This window comes from Falco biarmicus, chromosome 5 (assembly GCF_023638135.1).
Source record: "Falco biarmicus isolate bFalBia1 chromosome 5, bFalBia1.pri, whole genome shotgun sequence".
NCBI lineage: Eukaryota > Metazoa > Chordata > Aves > Falconiformes > Falconidae > Falco > Falco biarmicus.
This window is the reverse complement of record NC_079292.1, coordinates 12,411,038-12,428,687: the sequence shown is the minus strand read 5'-3', so window position 1 is coordinate 12,428,687 and position 17,650 is coordinate 12,411,038. Positions and strand designations below refer to the sequence as shown.

The following is a 17,650-nucleotide window of genomic DNA, read 5'->3' as shown; positions in this document are numbered from 1 at the left end:
GTATATTGTTTAATTAATATCTAGACTGAAAGGTGCTGGGCATGACAGTTCTCAGCTGGATTCAGTTGCTAACCAGGCATCAGCTGAAGGTCAGAGGGATGTCTGGCTCCTTTGAACCAAGCTGACAATGTTTTCCAGTGCTCACAGATGTCTGCAGCCAATGTGGGTCTTGTTCATGCCCTTTCTGAATGTCCCTGACAAATGTGCCTGCCCATTTCTCGGCTGCCAAGAAAGCTGATGCAATCTTATTTTATAGCCAGGCTCCAAGGGGATTGTACATTGTGGGCCTAGAGAAAGTTATTGATCTCTGAAATGTTCAGACAGAAGAGATTTTAAGGTTTATTTTAAAAAAAAGAAAAAAAAACCAAAAATAAAAAATAATAATAAAAAACAAAAATAAAAACTAAAAAACAAACAAACAAAAAAAAAAACCAAACCCAAACATTAAAACCACCACTAGTTTGGATCTTGACCCATAAAAAGATCTGGTGGGCAGAATTTTCAAACTAGATTTTTGCTGCATACTGGTCCTACCTTGCCAGGACCCAAGTTCAAGGGCATTTTTTCCTTCTGTAAAAAAACAATAACTTCATTGTACCTTCTGTTTAGTAATTCTAGTTGCTTCTACTTCCTGATTTCATTTAGCAAAGTCATCAACAGTCGTATGAAAAACTAGGAACCCTGAACTCAGTTTATAGCAAACCAATTAAGTGCAAACACTATTACAGGTGTTATTTTGAGGTAGAAACTGAGGTACCTGAGGGGCTGTGTGAGAAAACACTTAAATGAGTGAGATAATTCAGTGGAAAATCTTAGCAGAAAGGTAAAAGATTTTTTTCAAAATCATTTTTGTCCAATCATCAGCTATATTCTGTCATGTCTTGACTTAGCAAATGAATGCCTGGAGCCAGATGACGCTTAATAAAATAGTGTCTTTTCATAGTACTGAATAGTTTGCTGCTCTGACTTGTGAAATGCAAGTTTTAAGGCTTTTTATTAATACTTGATACTCCTTTCAAACAGAATTGAAAGAGAGATAATTTGTGGTAAACAGAGCCTAAGCTGTGAACTTGTCCTGAATGGCAACTTAGATGCTTCTTTAACAGGAACAACAGAAATGTGATTTGTTGTATGAGTGCACTGAGCTGGTTATGAGTCCAGATATCCTAACAGGGAATTGCTCTTCACCTAATGCAGAGATTTGGGGTTTGATATGCCCTTCTTCAGTTTCTGCTTCTTCCACTTCTTCCACTTCTGTTTTGCCGCCTGCTGCTTCTGCTTCTTCTGCCTCTTCTCATTCTTCTGCAGCTTCTTTTGCTGCTTCTCCTTCTTCTTCTACCTCTGCTTCCTCTACTTATTCTGCTGCTTCTGCTTCTTCTTTTACATCGTCTTCTGCTTGTTCTGCTTCTTCTTCCTCCTCTACTTCTTCTGCTTCTGCTTGTTCTGCTTCCTCCTCTACTTCTTCTGCTTGTTCTGCTTCTGCTTCTGCTTGTTCTGCTTCCTCTTCTGCTTCTGCTTGTTCTGCTTGTTCTGCTTGTTCTGCTTGTTCTGCTTCCTCCTCTACTTCTTCTGCTTCTGCTTGTTCTGCTTGTTCTGCTTCCTCCTCTACTTCTTCTGCTTGTTCTGCTTCTGCTTCTGCTTGTTCTGCTTCTGCTTCTGCTTGTTCTGCTTCCTCTTCTGCTTCTGCTTGTTCTGCTTGTTCTGCTTCCTCCTCTACTTCTTCTGCTTCTGCTTGTTCTGCTTCCTCCTCTACTTCTTCTGCTTGTTCTGCTTCTGCTTCTGCTTGTTCTGCTTCCGCTTCTGCTTCTGCTTGTTCTGCTTGTTCTGCTTCCTCCTCTACTTCTTCTGCTTCTGCTTGTTCTGCTTGTTCTGCTTCCTCCTCTACTTCTTTTGCTTCTGCTTGTTCTGCTTCCTCCTCTACCTCTTCTGCTTCTTCTGCTTGTTCCGCTTCGGCCTCTGCTTCTTCTGCTTGTTCTGCTTGTTCCGCTTCGGCCTCTGCTTCTTCTGCTTGTTCTGCTTCGGCCTCTGCTTCTTCTGCTTGTTCTGCTTCGGCCTCTGCTTCTTCTGCTTGTTCTGCTTCGGCCTCTGCTTCTTCTGCTTGTTCTGCTTCTGCTTGTTCTGCTTTGGCCTCTGCTTCTACTACTTCTTCTTCTTCCTCTGCTGCTTCTCCTTCTGCTGCTGATTCTCCTTCGTCGTCTTCTTCTGCTGCTTATTATTTTGCTTGTCTTCTGCTTCTGCTTCTTCTGCATCTGCTTCTTTTTCTGCTTTTTCTGCTTATGCTTCTGCTGTTTCTACTTTGCTGCTGCTTCTACTTTGCTGCTGCTTCTTCTACTCCTTCTGCTTCTTCTACTCTGTCTTCTTCTGCTACTTCTTGTTCTACTTCTCCTGCTCTTTCTTCTCCTTCTTCATCCTCTTCTGCTGCTGCTTCTGCTTCATTTGCTACTTCTGCATCTGCTTCTGCTTTGGTTTTTTTGGCTTCTGCTTCTTCTACTTATAGGTCTGCTTCTTACACTTTTGCTTCTGCTTCTTTTTCTGGGTTTTGGGTTTGGTTTTTTTTCTGCTTCCCTTTCTGGTGTTTTTCTGGTTCTTTATCTGCATCAGGTTTTTTTGCTGCTTCTTCTGCTGCTTCTGCTTATTTTGCTTCTTCTGTTTCTGCCTCTGCTTCTGATTCTTCTTCTTATGCTTCTTTTTTGCCGCTGCTGCTTCTGCTTCTTCTTCCTGCTGCTGCTGCTTCTTCTGCTTCTTCTACAGCTTCTTTTGCTGCTGCTTCTTTTGCTTCTGCTGCTTCTACTTATTCTGCTTCTTATGCTTCCTATACTTCTTGTTGTTTGTTCTTCTGCTTCTTCTTCCACTGCTTTTTCTGCTTCTGCTTCTTCTGCTTTTGCTTCTTCTGCATATTCTTCTGCTTCTACATTTTCTTCTTCTGCTTATTATTTCGTTTGTTCTTCTACTTCTGCTTATTTCATTTATTCTTCTGCTACTGCTTCTGCTTCTTATGCTTCTTCCTCTTCTGCCTCTTCTGCTGCTGCTTCTGCTTCTTTTGCAGATATATCTGCAACTTCTCATGCTGCTTCTGCTGCTTCTTCTGCATCTTCTGCTTCTTCTTATTCCTCTTCTGTTCTTTTATCTTCTCCTTCTTTTACTGCTTCTTATTATTCTCTTCTGCTTCTTCTCTGTCTCCTTCTGCATCTCCTTATTCTTTTGCATCTGCTTATTCTTCTGCACCTACTTATTCTGCTTTTACTTTTTCAGCTTCTGCTTTTTCTGCTGCTTCTTATGCTTTTACTTCTTCTGGTTCTTTTTCTGCTTTTTTCTGCTTACTTTTCTGGTCTTTTTCTTCTTTTTCTGCATCTTATTCTTCTGCTTCTTCTACTTCTTCTGCTTATCTTTTTCTTCTTATGTTAATAATTTTCCTCCTTCTGCTGCTTCTGCTTCTTCCGTTGATTATTCTGCTTTTTATGCTGCTGCTTCTGCTTATTTTCCTTCTGCTGCTGCTTCTTCTACTGCTGCTTCTTCTGCCTGTTCTCATTTGTTCTGCTGCTGCTTCTGCTTTTTCTGCTTCTTTTTCTGGTTCTGCTTTGTTTTCTGCTTGTGCTTTTTCTTCTTCTGCATCTTCCTTGTTCTTCTACTTCTTCTGCTTCTGCATCTTCTTACTGTGTTAATTGTGATTCTTCTTCTGCTTCTTTTGCATCCTCTGCTTCTCCTTCTCCTTTTTCTACTTCTGCTTCCTCTTCTTCTGCTTTATCTTGTTCTTCTTCTCCTGCTCCTTCTTCTCCTTCTTCTTCTTCTTGCTGCTTCTGCATCTTCTGCTTTATCTTGTTCTTCTCCTTCTTCTTCTTCTTTGTCCTCTACTTCTTTTACTTCTGCTTCTTCTTCTTCATCTTCATCCTATACTTCTTTTGCTTCTTCTTCCTCTTCTGCTGCTGCTTCTTATTGTCCTGCTGCTTCTTATTGTCCTGCTGCTGCTTCTACTTCTTCCGCTGCTTCTTCTGCTTTTGCTTCTTATCCTGCTGCTGCCTCTGCTGCTGCTACTACATCTGCCTCTGCTGCTGCTGCCTCTTCTACATCATCTTCTTTCTTCTCCTTCATCTGCATCTTCTGATTCTTCTCCTGCTGTTTCTCTGTCTGCATCTTCTGATTCTTCTCCTGCCGTTTCTCCGTCTGCATCTTCTGATTCTTCTCCTTCGTCTGCAGCTTCTCCGTCTGCTGCTGCTTTTGCTTCTTCTTGTTCTTTTTCTGTGCTTTTTTCTGGGATTTTTCTGCTTGTCATTCCTCTGCTGCTTGTTCTACTACTTCTGCTTCTTGTTCTGCTTCTGCTGCTTCTTCCTCTGCTTCCTCTCCTGCTGCTGCTTCTGCTTATTATTTTGCTTATGCTTCTGCTTTTTATGCATCTGATTCTTCTTCTGCATCTGATTCTGCTGCTTCTTACTCTTTTGCTTCTTCTGCTTTTTTCATAATTTTTTCCTGCTTTTTTTTCTTTTTTTTTTCTTCTTTTTTTCCTGCTTCTAGTTCTGGTTCTTTTTCTGCTGCTGCTGCTTCTGCATCTTCTACTGCTGCTGCTGCTTCTGCATCGTATTCCCCTTCTGCGTCTGTTTCTACTGCTTCTTGTTCTGCTGCTTCTTCTGCTTATTATTTTGCTTCTGCTTCTGCATCTGATTCTTCTTCTGCGTCTGCTTTTGCTTCTTATGCTTTTGCTTCTCGTTCTTTTTCTGCTGTTTTTCTGGTTATTTTTCTGGTCTTGTTCTGCTTCTTGTTCTTCTACTTCTTCTGCTTATTGTTTCTGTTGCTTCCTCCTTTGCTTCTTTTGCTTCTTCTGCTTCTTCTGCTCCTTATCTTTTTCCTCTTTTGCTTGTTATTTTGCTTCTTCATCTGCTTCTGCTTCCTCTGCCTCCTCTCATTCTGCTGCTTCTGCAACTTCTGCAGCTTCTTCTGCAGCTTCTTCTCCTTCTGGTTCAGCTTCTGCTTTTTTCTTGCCCTTCTTGCCCTTCTGCTCCTGGTTCTTCTTCTGCTTCTTCTTGTTCTTCTGCTGCTTCTGCCTCTGCTTCTTCTTGTGCTTCTAATTATTCTGATCCTGTATCTTCTTCTACTAGTACTTACTCTTTTTCTGCTTCTCTTTCTTCTGCTTCTCTTTCTGCTGCTTTTTCTGCTTCTTCTACTTCTAATTTTTCTGCTTATTGTTTTGCTTATTCTGCTGCTGCTTCTTCTGGTTCTTCTGCTTTTCCTTATTCTGCTTCTCCTTCTTTTGTTTCTTCTGCTTCTGCTTCTTCCACCTCTCTTCAATCATCTGCAGCTTCTACCGTTGCTTATTCTGCAGGTTCTTCTGCTGCTTTTTCTTCTGATTCTTCTACTGCTTCTTATGGTTCTGCTTCTTTTTCTTCTGCTGCTTCTGCTTATTTTTCTGCTTCTTCTTCCTCTCCTTCTGCTTCTTCCCTTTCTGCTTCTGCTTCTGCTTATTTTTCTGCTTCTTCTTCCTCTCCTTCTGCTTCTTCCCTTTCTGCTTCTGCTTCTGCTTCTTCTTCCTCTCCTTCTGCTTCTTCCCTTTCTGCTTCTGCTTCTGCTTATTTTTCTGCTTCTTCTTCCTCTCCTTCTGCTTCTTCCCTTTCTGCTTCTGCTTCTTCTTCCTCTCCTTCTGCTTCTTCCCTTTCTGCTTCTTGTGTTACTTTCACTTCTCTTCTGCTTCTTCACCTGCCTCTGCTTCTTCACCTGCCTCTGCTTCTTCACCTGCCTCTTCCTGTTTTTCTTCTAATTCTGCTTGTTCTTCTGCTTCCTCTGCTTTTGCTTTTACTTCTGTTGCTTCCTCTTCTGCTTCCTCTGCTTTTATTCTGCTTCTTTTTCTGGTCTTTTTCTGCTTCTATTTCTTCTGCCTCTTCTGCTGCTGCTGCTTCTTCCTCTGCTTCTGCTTATCTTCTGCTTATTATTTTCCTTGTTCTTCTGCTTCTGCTTCCTCTGCCCCTGTTTGTTCTGCTTATTCTTCTGCTTTTCCTCCTTCTTCTGCTTGTTCTTCTTATTACTATTTTCTTCTCCTTTGTCTGCTTCTGCCTCTGCTTCTACTTCTGCTTCTTCTCCTTATTCTGCTTGTTCTTCTGCTTCTTATGCTGCTTTTTCTGCTGCTTCTTATTCTTCTGATTTTTTTGCTTATTATTTTGCTTGTTCTTCTGCTGCTTCTGCTTCTTCCACCTCTCTTCATTTATCTGCAGCTTCTACTGCTGCCTATTCTGCAAGTTCTTCTGTTGCTTCTTCTGCTGATTTTTCTGCTTTTTCTACTGCTTCTGCTTCTTCTGGTTCCGTTTACTTTTCTTCTTCGGCTTCTTATTTTTCTGTTTCTTCTTTTTCTCCTTCTTCACCTCCTCCTCCTTCTTCTCCTTCTGCTTCTTTTTCTTCTTTCTGTGTTACTTCTGCTGCTGCTGCTTCTCCTTCTTCTGCTGCTTCTTCTCCTTCTAGGTACTTCTTTTTCTTTTGCTTCTTCTGCTTCTTCTGGTTCTTGTTCTGCACCTGCTGCTTCTTCAGCTTCTTCTCCTTCTGCTTCTTCTTGTGTTGCATCTGCTTCTTCTGTGTCTGATTATTCTTCCACGCCTGTTGTTTCTTTTGCTTCTGCTTCTGTTTCTTCTGCTTCTGCTACTTCTTCTTCATCCTCTGCATTTTCTTCTGCTGCTGCTGCTTCTTTTGCTTTTGCTTCTGCCTTTTTTTCTGCTGCTTCTTCTTTTTCTTCTGTTGCTGCTTCTTCTGCTCATGCTTCTTTTGCTTCTGCTTCCTATGCTTCTTCTACTTGTTCTTTATCTTCTGCTTCCTCTTCTTCTTCTTCCTCTGTATTGTTAATGTATGTTGTTATTAATATTATTAACATCTCTGTGTGTAGCAAGCAATAGGGAATCCATCGAAGTGTGCTACTGGGAGCCTAAAGAGGGAGGTGGACTTTGTTGGCAGCTTGGTTTTTAAGTACTTTATGCTCACTGCAAAAACACTGGAGATCCAGGAGTGAAATGTATAACATTACTGGAAAATATTAATAACTGCTGGAATTCCAGGGGAAGAAGAAACAGTAGTGCTTAAAGGAAGAAAGGCATGAAATTAATAACTATGCATTAAGTGGGCACAGTTTACAGTGTTTTGATCTTCTAGTAATACAGGGGACATAAGCAAAGCATAGCTGAAGCAACCAATACATTCCACTACAGTTTTTCAATAAAATACAGCTTAATAATATGAAAAGTTTATTATAAAGATATTTTTTTAAAAGCCCCTTAAACCACCTCCACCTTTTGTACATAAAAGGACATCATCGTAGTTAATTTTTAAGTATAAGCAATAATATTCTGGATATTAAAATATGCAGTGGAAAAAATATAAAAGTGAGAAAATGGCTTAGTTTTTTGGTTACTATAATACATAAGAGAACATAAGATGAATATTTTGATTTGTAAATAACTGCATGATGGAATAATGTTGACTTTTTTCAGATGTGACTTATGTCAAGTATTTTTTGCCTTTATAACTGGAAGGGGAAGCTGAAATATTTGAAATGGGTTTTTTTTTCTTTGGTATTGAACTAAATTATAAATGACCTTTTTGTAGTTAATCTAGTCTTAAAACTTTTGTGATTTATTAGCAGGAAAAACTTCTGCCAGTCTTGCACCAATATTCTATGTGGACCATGGTCCATTCATCAGAAGATCCTGTCACCATCAAATGCACAAGACACAGCCAGTGCTCCCCATCCAGCTTCAAGTCCCATAGCACAGTTTGGAGGAACAAATTTGGTGCCTTTGCTAACTTCAGAAAGCATCCATTTGTACAACTCCATGTTTATTTTGGTTAATGTTTTAGGTATTGTAAACATTCTGGAAAAGCTACAATGTTTTTCTCTATGATAACTTTTTCATTGGCAGACTAGAAAATCCCAGGACGGAATGGCTATTACCAGTTGGAAAAATTCGCTGGGATTTTTTGTTCTTATGGTACTGCTTAAGAAACACTAAGAATTTAGAAATGCATTTCTTAAAATGCTGGGAAGTATTATTCCAGAAACACTAGGAATTTAGAAATGCATTTCTTAAAATGCTGGGAAGTATTATTCCACTCGATAGAGATTGTGGAAGAGAGATCAAAACAAATTGCAGTATACGGTGCCTGTCTACTTAAGTATTTGTAACCCGTGTAACATAAAAAGTAGCGATGAGTTATTTTAACTGGCCCCTGATTTTTTGTCCCATTCTGTATGTATGTATGGTCTTATTTCATGGAGAAATACCTCATCAAGAGACTCATGGAAGAAGAAAAACATATTTCACAAAAGTACAAGCTTATGACCTGAAGATTATGCTTTATCCACACTGTTTTAATGAGACACATGTATTTCTTGTGCCATATAGTATCCTCCAAAGGGGGGGAGTTTTCCAGTTCAGGACTCTGATGGGCACTGTCCACACCAACACACACAAGCAAAGCTGCAGTTTTGAGTCTGTTATGTTATCCCAGCAAGACCTGCAGACAAGTAAACTGAAAAAAACCCAACCCAACCCAAACCAAACAAAAAAGCCAAGCCATCCTACAGGAGCCTTTTTTAGGCTTTAAGTCCTGTTGCATGTTGAAAACACCGCCTGAAATTCTTGTTCAAAATCGTAAAGACGTGGGAGAAGTTGCACGGCCTTTTGGCTTGCTTTTCTTTTTTTTTTTTTCCTTCGCCCCGTTTGCCCGCAGCCTCTCGCTGTTTCCCCGCATTTCATCATGCAGCTGCTGCCCGCGCCGGGAGCGGTGCTGGGGGCAGGTCCGGAGCTGCAGCCGCGGCACGGCCCGCCCGGCCCCCGCACCCCCCCGCCCCCGAGATTTGGGGGCCGCCGGGGGAAGTTTCTGGGCTCCGCTCTCCCTTGCCCGCCCCTCGGCGGCAGGAGCGGGGCGGGGGCGAGTTACAATGGAGCGCGGCTGTGCCTGCCACCCCACCCGCCCCGCCGGAGCGGCGGCGAGCGCGCAGCGGCGCGTCCCAGCGGGCCGGACCGCGGAGGGGGGCGCCGGGGGGGCCGGTAGCGCCGGGGGGGCCGGTAGCGCCGGGGGGGCCAGCGGCGGCACGGCCGCTCCCCGCGGCGGGCGGGGCGTGCGGCGGGGTGGGCAGAGCCGGCGCGGGGAGGCGTGAATCAGCCCGCAAATACACGCTGGGAGGTTGTGGCAGCAGAGAGCAGGGTTTGGGTTGGTTTTGTGTGCGCTTTTTTTTTTTTTTTTCCCCTTCTCCTCTCTCTCTCTCTTTTTTTTTTTTTTTTCTTCTTTTTCCCCTCCTCCAAAAACATGGCTGAAGCTGGGACGGGCTTTTTGGAACAGCTGAAGTCTTGTATCGTCTGGTCCTGGACTTACCTCTGGACGCTGTGGTTCTTCATCATGCTCTTCCTGGTGTACATCTTAAGGGTGCCCCTGAAGATCAATGACAATTTAACCACAGGTAGGGTGCGATCCTCCCCCCCGTGCTCTCCTCCCGCCCCCTTCCCCTGTCCCCGGGGGGGCTGCACCTCTGCTGCTCTCTCGGCTACCCCGTACCCCGCCGCCTCCGCCTTCTCCGCGATCGGCGTAAAACCCGCGGTGGGGCGCGGAGGCGCTCAGCTGTCCCGTCCCGTTAAGGCCGGGGGTAGGGGAGGGGTGTCCCCCCTTCCCCGAAACGCGCCCGCCGGGGGGGTGCAGGGGGTGCCGGGGGGCAGCCGAGGTGCTCTGGGCGTTTGCGCCTTCCCCGCAGCCCCTTGCGTGCTGGTGCGGGGGGGATTTGTGAGGGGCTGGCGTGGGCAACCGTAACTCGCGATGCACTGTTACTCGGTCCAGCGAGCCCAGGGAGGGCCTGCGAGTGCCCGGAGAGCTCAGCCGGGGGTTCCCTCCCGGCCTGGGAGCCTTGAAGTAGTTGTGCTGCGGCAGGAGCGGGCAGTGGGTGCCCCGGCGGCACCCAGAGGGTCCCTGTGGCGTGCAGCGAGGTGACCCGCCGGTGGGCCACCGCTCCCTCCTGCTTGCCCTCCCTGCTGGAGCCACTTACCCGAGGGATGCTGCAAAACCCTCTGCTTGGTCCCTGTGCCAGCGCACCGCGCTCTGCCTGCCGGGCTGGGAGGGCTGGGAGGCACTGGAGAAGCTTCTCTGTCTCCCTCACACCGAGTACAGGTGAAGGGATGACCAAAGCGGTATGGGGCACACTGTGGCCCATGCCCTGGCCGAGGCTTGCTGTTTTCGGGAGCTGTGTTTCACGCAGGGCTTTTGCTAAGGGAGTCAACGTCTTGACTTTTGACTGGCAAGCTCGCTGAGAAAAAATAATAATAATAATAAAAAAAGTGTTTGATTTCCAAGTACTGAACGCGTAAATGATAAATAGCAAAACTGCTGCTTCCCCCCACAATGTCATGCTTTGTGCTTCTGACTGGGAATTTCAGAGGCTTGAGCAAAAACGTGCGGCTTCTTCAATTCACAAGCCTAAGTCAGCAACAGCCAAAGTTAATTTACATCTCGTATGCGCCTGGTCTCGATGCATTTCCATAACAGGGTTATCTTTGATGTAGACCGAGTATGTAAATAAAGACCCGTCTTCAGTTGCAGGGCACTTCATTCTTTCTGGGAGCTTTCTTAGGAGCAGGTTTGCAGTTTATGTGGCTTTCAGGGGTTCCAAAGGAAAATTATATTTGTGGAAAATTCTTTGGTTTTTTGAAGGGTGAGAAAGGACCTTGGTTGTTACAGGGAATATGTTTGGATTTGAGGAGTATATGGAGTGGAATTAATATCTTTGCCTGTACAATTTATGTTACACTCGAGTGTTTTTTTAACAGGATTAAAACTTTTACTGTGTTTCTGATGAAAACTAGCTATCAGCTTATTCTTCTGAGTTATAATAAATAGTAAGCATACAAGTCTGCTGGAAGGTTGTCACTGTTGCAATAGTCTTTGCATTGACTGTTAAGACTCACTAAGGAAGTATGCTGCTACTGTACTGAATCAGCAGTAACGTACGTAGTGTTAGCCAGTCTGAATTGGGCTGCTGTGACTTTATTTTGGAATTGCTTATTTTTCCTTCCTGATTTCTATGATCATTTAATTTTTACCCCCACCTTGGAGAAGGTTATTTGTTTGGGAGGCAGATGAGATGTAACACATGTGGCATGCCTGCTGCTGGGAAGCTGAACATTATCTGAGTGCTCTTCACCTGTCTTTCTGGCCTGTTCTCATTTGATAAGTCTTTGGCAAGTCTAGCATCAAAGAAGAATTAAAAAAAAAAGGTTCAGCATACTGCAATTTTCACTTTAAGCGTAAATGCAATTAAAATGACTTTTAAGTACAGTTTTGGTCAAATTTTCTCAATATGTCTTTGAACAAGTATCTTGTTTCTTTTGACATTGCCATATGCTGATTAGAACAGTATGTAATTCTTGTTGCTTGAGTTCTTAACAATTTATATAATGTTTATGTTCCTGGTAAACATTGCAGGCCATGGTTGTGAAGCAAAAATGTCAGAATGCTTTATATTATCATTTTCGCTATTGGAAAAAAATCACAGGCACCCATCTGATACCTAATCAAACCCTTCTGATTTTTTCCTGAGTTTCAATGAACTAATTCTCGATGTAGTTCTCATTTGAAATACTACTCCAGCCGTCTTCAGCTGAGTCATCTTGGTTTTCATTGAAGTGTCCCAAAATGGAAGTAAAAGGACAGTATGAAGTCTGTAAATGGGAGAGATTTTCACAGCTGTGTGTTCTAAGCATTGAGGGGGTTAAAAAGACTGAAGAAATTACCAGAATTACCAGTAAGTCCCAAAGTGCGTGATGAAAATGAGCTACCAGGGGAGAACAATAGGCACAATATGGCCTTTATGCATCATCTGTTCCTAAATGGGGTTTATTAAAAAATCAGCACTGGCAATAACATGAGGTTGTTTTGGTTTGTTTGTCAGAGCTTTTGTGAATGGATTAAAGATGACCTGACTTATTGTGGATTATTTTTTTTCTCCAAATCGATCACAATAGGATGCTGTCATTGGTTTAAGGTTGGTCATGAGCTACCACAGCAGCTGGCCCCAGATGGGATACTAATCAAATGCATCTCAGCGATGTGAAAATAAAAGTATAAATCTCTCTAATAAAACTTCTGTGTGACGTAAAGAAATAATAAGGTGATTAGAAACAATGACCAGGCATTTTCCTAGAACAAGTTGGATCTCTTGGTGAGTTGAGGTCAAACAAACTGGTTTTCACAGACGCAGGCTTAGACAGCTGGTAAGAGAAATGCAGTTCTGCAGGTACGATTTGCACCTTGTGAAATAGTGATTTAGGAAGGTTTTAGATATTTAGATCAAACACCTTAACCTGAGTCCACAGTGGGCTGCTGTGATATGAAGGACTAGTGTGGCATGTAAGGGAGAGTACCTGCTAGAAGGACTAGCACTTCATGCTGCTGTATAATTTTTGTTTTCCCATGCCTGATGTCAGTAGTTTTAAAAGGAAGTTGACAAGTTGGAGAAGGTAGTGGAAAAATTATTTAACGGCTGGAGGGAAGCATCAGAAGAAGAGATTTTGCTTGGGAGGTGGCTTGGGTGCAGTGAGGAGGTGTTACCATGGGGGAGAAATAAATAGCCTTTTAACCATTAAAAAAATAGTAAGAATTGACAACTGGAAGCAAGAGGGCAAACTCTGTTTAGTCATAATCAGGCATTAACGTTTAACAAACCATGGACTGGCTGCTAAAGGAACCTTTGGGTTTCCCATGTCTGCAAGTCTTCAAATCAGCTGGCAAAACGCAAGTCACTGGTGTTCGTGTGGCCCGAAATGGGATTTCAGCCAGGACTTGGGCAGCGGGCTGTGCAGCGGCGGTGGTCAGGGTAGTTACGGAGAGTTTCATCAGGTAGTCCAGTGGTCACTTGTAGTGGGAAGTTTTATTAAGATGAAGTGTGGGGTCTTCCCCCCCCCCCCCCCCTTTTTAATGTTGTACAGGTGTGCACACCCTGAGCGTTGGGTAGCTCTGGTAGTGGAAGTCAGACATCATGTGTGTTTCATTGGGCTTCCAGGCTTGAAAGTCCTCGCTGTTGGGGCAAATGTAATTTCAGTATCCTCAGTGGAGTACATTACTGTGATATAATCAAAGGGAAATCTAGCCTGTCACATAAAAATATTAATGTTAAAACTGATTGTGGTGTTTCAGGGTTTTGGTGTTTTTTCATTTCGCTGAAGCTCGATGTGCAAATCTAACCTTACAATCCTTTATCAGTAGCAATCTTTGGATGATTATAACTGTACCATACCAAGAGATGAGACTTAATATGCCAGATTTTATTTTATTTAATACAGAATAAGTAGTTGAGGAAGCAGGTGTTATAATCTTACTCCAAAATAATTAGAATAAACATGATTATTTTATATAACATGCTGTATTTCCTCCCATGTTGGCACTTGCACAATTTCTGAATGCCACATTAATCTGAACTAAGGCACACCTCTTCCAAAAATGTGCTACCCTGCTTGTTTTTCTTACATGTTTGGTTTTCTAGTCATATCTTAAGAAGGAGAGAGTCCCAGAAGTTAAACAGTTTCTGATTATTTTATTTATCCTTTCAAAGTGCAAGAGAAAGATTTAATAACCAGAGCAGTAAGTGCAACTGAGTTGTGATGAGGCAGGCAGCAGGGAAGCCTTTGGGTTGCTGAGGGTAGGAGAAACCAGAAAAAAATGGTTTCCTAAAGGTGTGAATAATAAAGGTATGGGTATGAGCTCAGGGTTGAGTCTAGCTCTGTTGGTGTCTGTAAAAAGCTTTCTGCGGGACATCCCACTTCAGCTGCACCGCACCGCGTACTGTTTCCAGTTGAACATCGAGAGAAAGGGAGGGCTAGAAACCTACAGCATGAAAACAAGCAAGGTCCTGCTGGGGCCGAGAGAACCAGAGCTGGAGGAGGAAGCCCACGTCACCTTGGTGAGGAGCTGGTGGTTGTGACAAAGTTGTGTTCTGAGGAGCACGGTGTCTTTCTTCATTATGATTTCATTATTATTATTGTGACGTTGCTCCTCGAGTTATTACCTAGGATTTTAAATAATGGGGGATTTGTGACCATGGAATAGGCTTTTCTTAAAGCCCACAGCCTGAAATGCCGTGCACGGTGCCAGCCGTCTGGAGAGGGGAAGGAAGAGGCTGATGTGCATCAACGCTTGCAGTGCTGGCCAACACCAGGTTACTCAGTCAGGGTGTGGCACACACGGGCAGGAGGACACAGCAGAAGTCCTCTCTGTTCCCTGTAAGATAATGATAACAACACTTTCCCTTAGAATCTTAGTCATGTAGGTTGGAAAAGACCTTTAAGATCATCAAGTCCGACTGTTAACCCACCACTGCCAAGTCCACCACTAAACCATGTCCCTGAGCATCACATCTACCCATTTTTTAAACACTTCCAGGGATGGTGATTCCACTGCGTCCCTGGGCAACCTGTTCTAATGCTTGCTCTTCACCCAAGAACCTCTCTGAAGACACAAAATGGATTAAAAATGAGTGAACAGCTTCGTTTGTTTGAGAAATACTGAAGGACAATTACATTTACGTTTGCGGACTTGCTGGTAGTTGCTTGGCCTTCTTTCAGGGTCGTCTCCCATCATTGTGATGGGTTTCCCTGTAAGTGTCTGCTTTGTAAACTACAGAAGTGAGTGTGGTGGTGTGTTCATGGAAAACCTGGGGCAAAACTCTGACACTACCAAAAGGAAACGGAAAACCTCTTAACTCCCTGCAAGTACAGTGTAGATTTTTCTTTTTTCTTTTTTTTTTGGTAAGAACTTGAAAGTAAAATTTTAAATACATGACCACTTCAGGCAAGGTCAACATTAATTCTCCATATGGATTTCACAGAATCAGTTACAGGTACATAGTTTGCCCACTGACCCCATATGACTTAAATTTTTGCCATTTCTCAGAATGTAAATGAAGCCTTTCCTAAGTTTTCTGCAGTTCTAATGGAATTAAAGTAAACAGTGTTTTGTTTACTGTTAACCTCTGTCTTCAGTTGCATCAGTTACAGCACCATGAAGCACTCGTAGTGGCTGCTGAGCCTCCAGACAGGGTTTGGATGTTAGAGATCTGCCTTTTTGAGTTTTGCAAAAAATTAGTTGTTACCTGGATATAGACTAACATTCTAGAGGCTGTTTTAAAACGGATTTTAACCATTTTAAGCATGTGCATTTTCAGCACGGAAACTCTCCCTTTAATTTTTATGGAAAAGAATGTGATGTACATGAAAGTAGTGTGTTATTTTTGACAAAAATCTTTATATGGATGAAACTTGGGATTCTTGGGGAGAGGGGGGGAAGGCCCTAACAAAACTTGTTAGATCAATTTCTGATGGATGCAGTGTACAATGATACTTGTTTTCTATGAATTTTGGCATTTCTCCACAAATTTTGATTTTTTGATTGAGCTTAATTTTTCAGTCAGCATCAAATGAAGGAAACTGTAGCATTTGTAGCAAATGCAAAGTTTTCAGAAAATACTTCTTTAAGAAACTGACTTTCATACTACAAAAGCTCTAGAAGATCTGCAGCCAATATTTCAGGGGAAGTGTGTAAGCCAGAGCCTTCAAAATAATATTTGATAAAATCTTGAGTGAGCTTACTGTAACACTGGCTGATACACAACCATGGAGTTGTACTGCCAGCTTCTAACTGAAGCCTAACGTCCTCCATGTGCTGATGAAAATCTTCAGAAGTGCTCCTAAAACTGCATGTGTGTAGTGGGATTTTCCCAAAGCATCCGCTGAGTGCCCGGATAAATTTAGCCCAAAAGAACATAAGCCCCATTGTTCACAGAGGTCATGGGTCCTAATTGTCTGGGAGGCCACGAGGATACTACAATTGTAAATTAAAGGAAAAAATTAAAATAGATTTTTTTCTAAATTTGTTTAATTTACAAGGTGTTTATTGTGTAAACAAAGCCAATGCAGAACTCCAGATCATAAATATGCGTTTGTGAAAGACACAAGTAGTGCTAAGTGGTGTCAGTGCCTACAAGACTGAAAAGAGGGAGAAATACATATTTCTGTGCCAAAGCTGCTCTCCGTTAAGTGAAAGGCAGAAGGACGTGATGTCTACCTTGAGAGCAGCACCTAACAGGAATTAGGATGATGATGTTGGATAAAACAGGGATTTTGGGGGCAACGATATGCTGGTGTTTTAAAATGGATTCTGAAAACTGCAGCATTTCTGAGAGGAGCTACTCAGAGTCTAGCAAAAACACATTGCCAGCGTAAGGAAGCTCAAACTGTTTGACTGATCACAGAGGAGCTACAGAAGCACCCTGATGGTAGCTAAGGAGGAGTAAGAGCCTTAATCTAGTTGACAAACATACTCCCAAATATTTGGAATTAAAATGCATGCATTACACTTGGCAGAATTGAGGCAAAATTATCAGTGGTCTGAAGCAGCAGCCTGGCTGTGAGAGATGCTGCGTGCAGTGCCCTCACTTTAATAGAAACAAAGAATTGAGAGGTGGTTGCACGCACTGTAAAGTATACGGTGGGAACAAACCAGCAGGTTCTAAAGTAGTCTTTAATACAGGGGAGACAAATCTCACAAAAATGGGTGGCTGCAAGCTGAATCCAGAGGAATTCACGTACAAAGTATGTTTTAAAAGATTTGGAGATTTACGTGTTTGGACCCAGCTGCTATATGGCAAGTGATGCTCTGGCTTTGCAGCTTTGGCTATCGTGGTATTAAGACTGTCAGTGTGATGAGGACTGCTGAGCTCAGTAGTGGGGGAACTGGGACTGAAATCTAACGGCCCATGATAAACAGGAGAGCTGACTAGCAAAAACACTATCATGCTGAGATTTTAACAAAAAACCCCAACCAAACCAGCAGCCAGCTGGAAGCAATTTCTGAGGGTGTGCAGGTACATTCTGCAAGCGCAGAGGCTCCGGTAGTCCCTGGATGTGCCAGGTCTTCTGTGCATGTGTCGGGCCACTGTCCCCACCGAGGCCAAGGCTGTGCGTGTAGCTTGGTCAGCTGGCAAGCTCTGCGCTTCAGGGAGAGTTAATTTGGCTTGTTGGCAAGTGGTAAAGCAAACAAACCCGCTGAAGTGGTGACTTAACTTTGGATGACTGAGCAGTTTCTTCTGGACTACAATCTACAGAAATGAACAGCACCGTCAGAAAAAGATGAAGATGCAGTCTTTTGTGCAGCAGCCACAACAAGTCAGGATTCAGCTTTTTAGTAACAAGGCTAGTTGTTGAAGAAGGTATTTTGTATTTAACAAAATAAGGCCCTGCTCCAGGTATTTGTTGGTATTTTGAGTACAACCGAGAGTTACGTTGAACTGTACAGGGAGAACTGAGGCACAGGGAAGTGAGACCCTGATCCTGCAAGTCTTTAATGGCATGGTTTGTTCTGCAAGCATGGGTCCAGGGGCTTGCTGCAAACGTAAGTAATATGCATGAATTCTTAACAACTGGGGCCTAAGTTGTTTACCAGGGTAGTGTGTGGGAAACCGGTAACAAAACTGGGGATAGAGTCCCCAGCCAATTTGGTCCAAAGGCAGTTTCCCCTCTTGTAATTTGATGGTCACATCTAGTTGTTACTGGTTTTTACCGGAGCTACTTCAGGAACGCATTTAGGGCATTTGTCAAAGAATTTAAGCTAAAACCTGGCTTGGTCCTGTGGCCAAACCATGAGCTGC

At 43.1% G+C, this 17,650-nt stretch overlaps 1 protein-coding gene across 2 annotated transcripts in view; it reads left to right on the top strand.

The window, feature by feature from the left end:
- The first annotated feature begins 9,121 nt into the window (after positions 1–9,121).
- The window catches only part of ST7 (suppression of tumorigenicity 7), a 151,742-nt gene continuing 143,213 nt past the window's right edge, over positions 9,122–17,650 (top strand). For both annotated transcript variants that reach the window (XM_056340896.1, XM_056340894.1), the window contains exon 1: positions 9,122–9,427. In XM_056340896.1, coding sequence (XP_056196871.1) covers positions 9,277–9,427 — 151 coding nt within the window. In that variant the 5' untranslated portion in view covers positions 9,122–9,276. The remainder of the gene's footprint in view (positions 9,428–17,650) is intronic.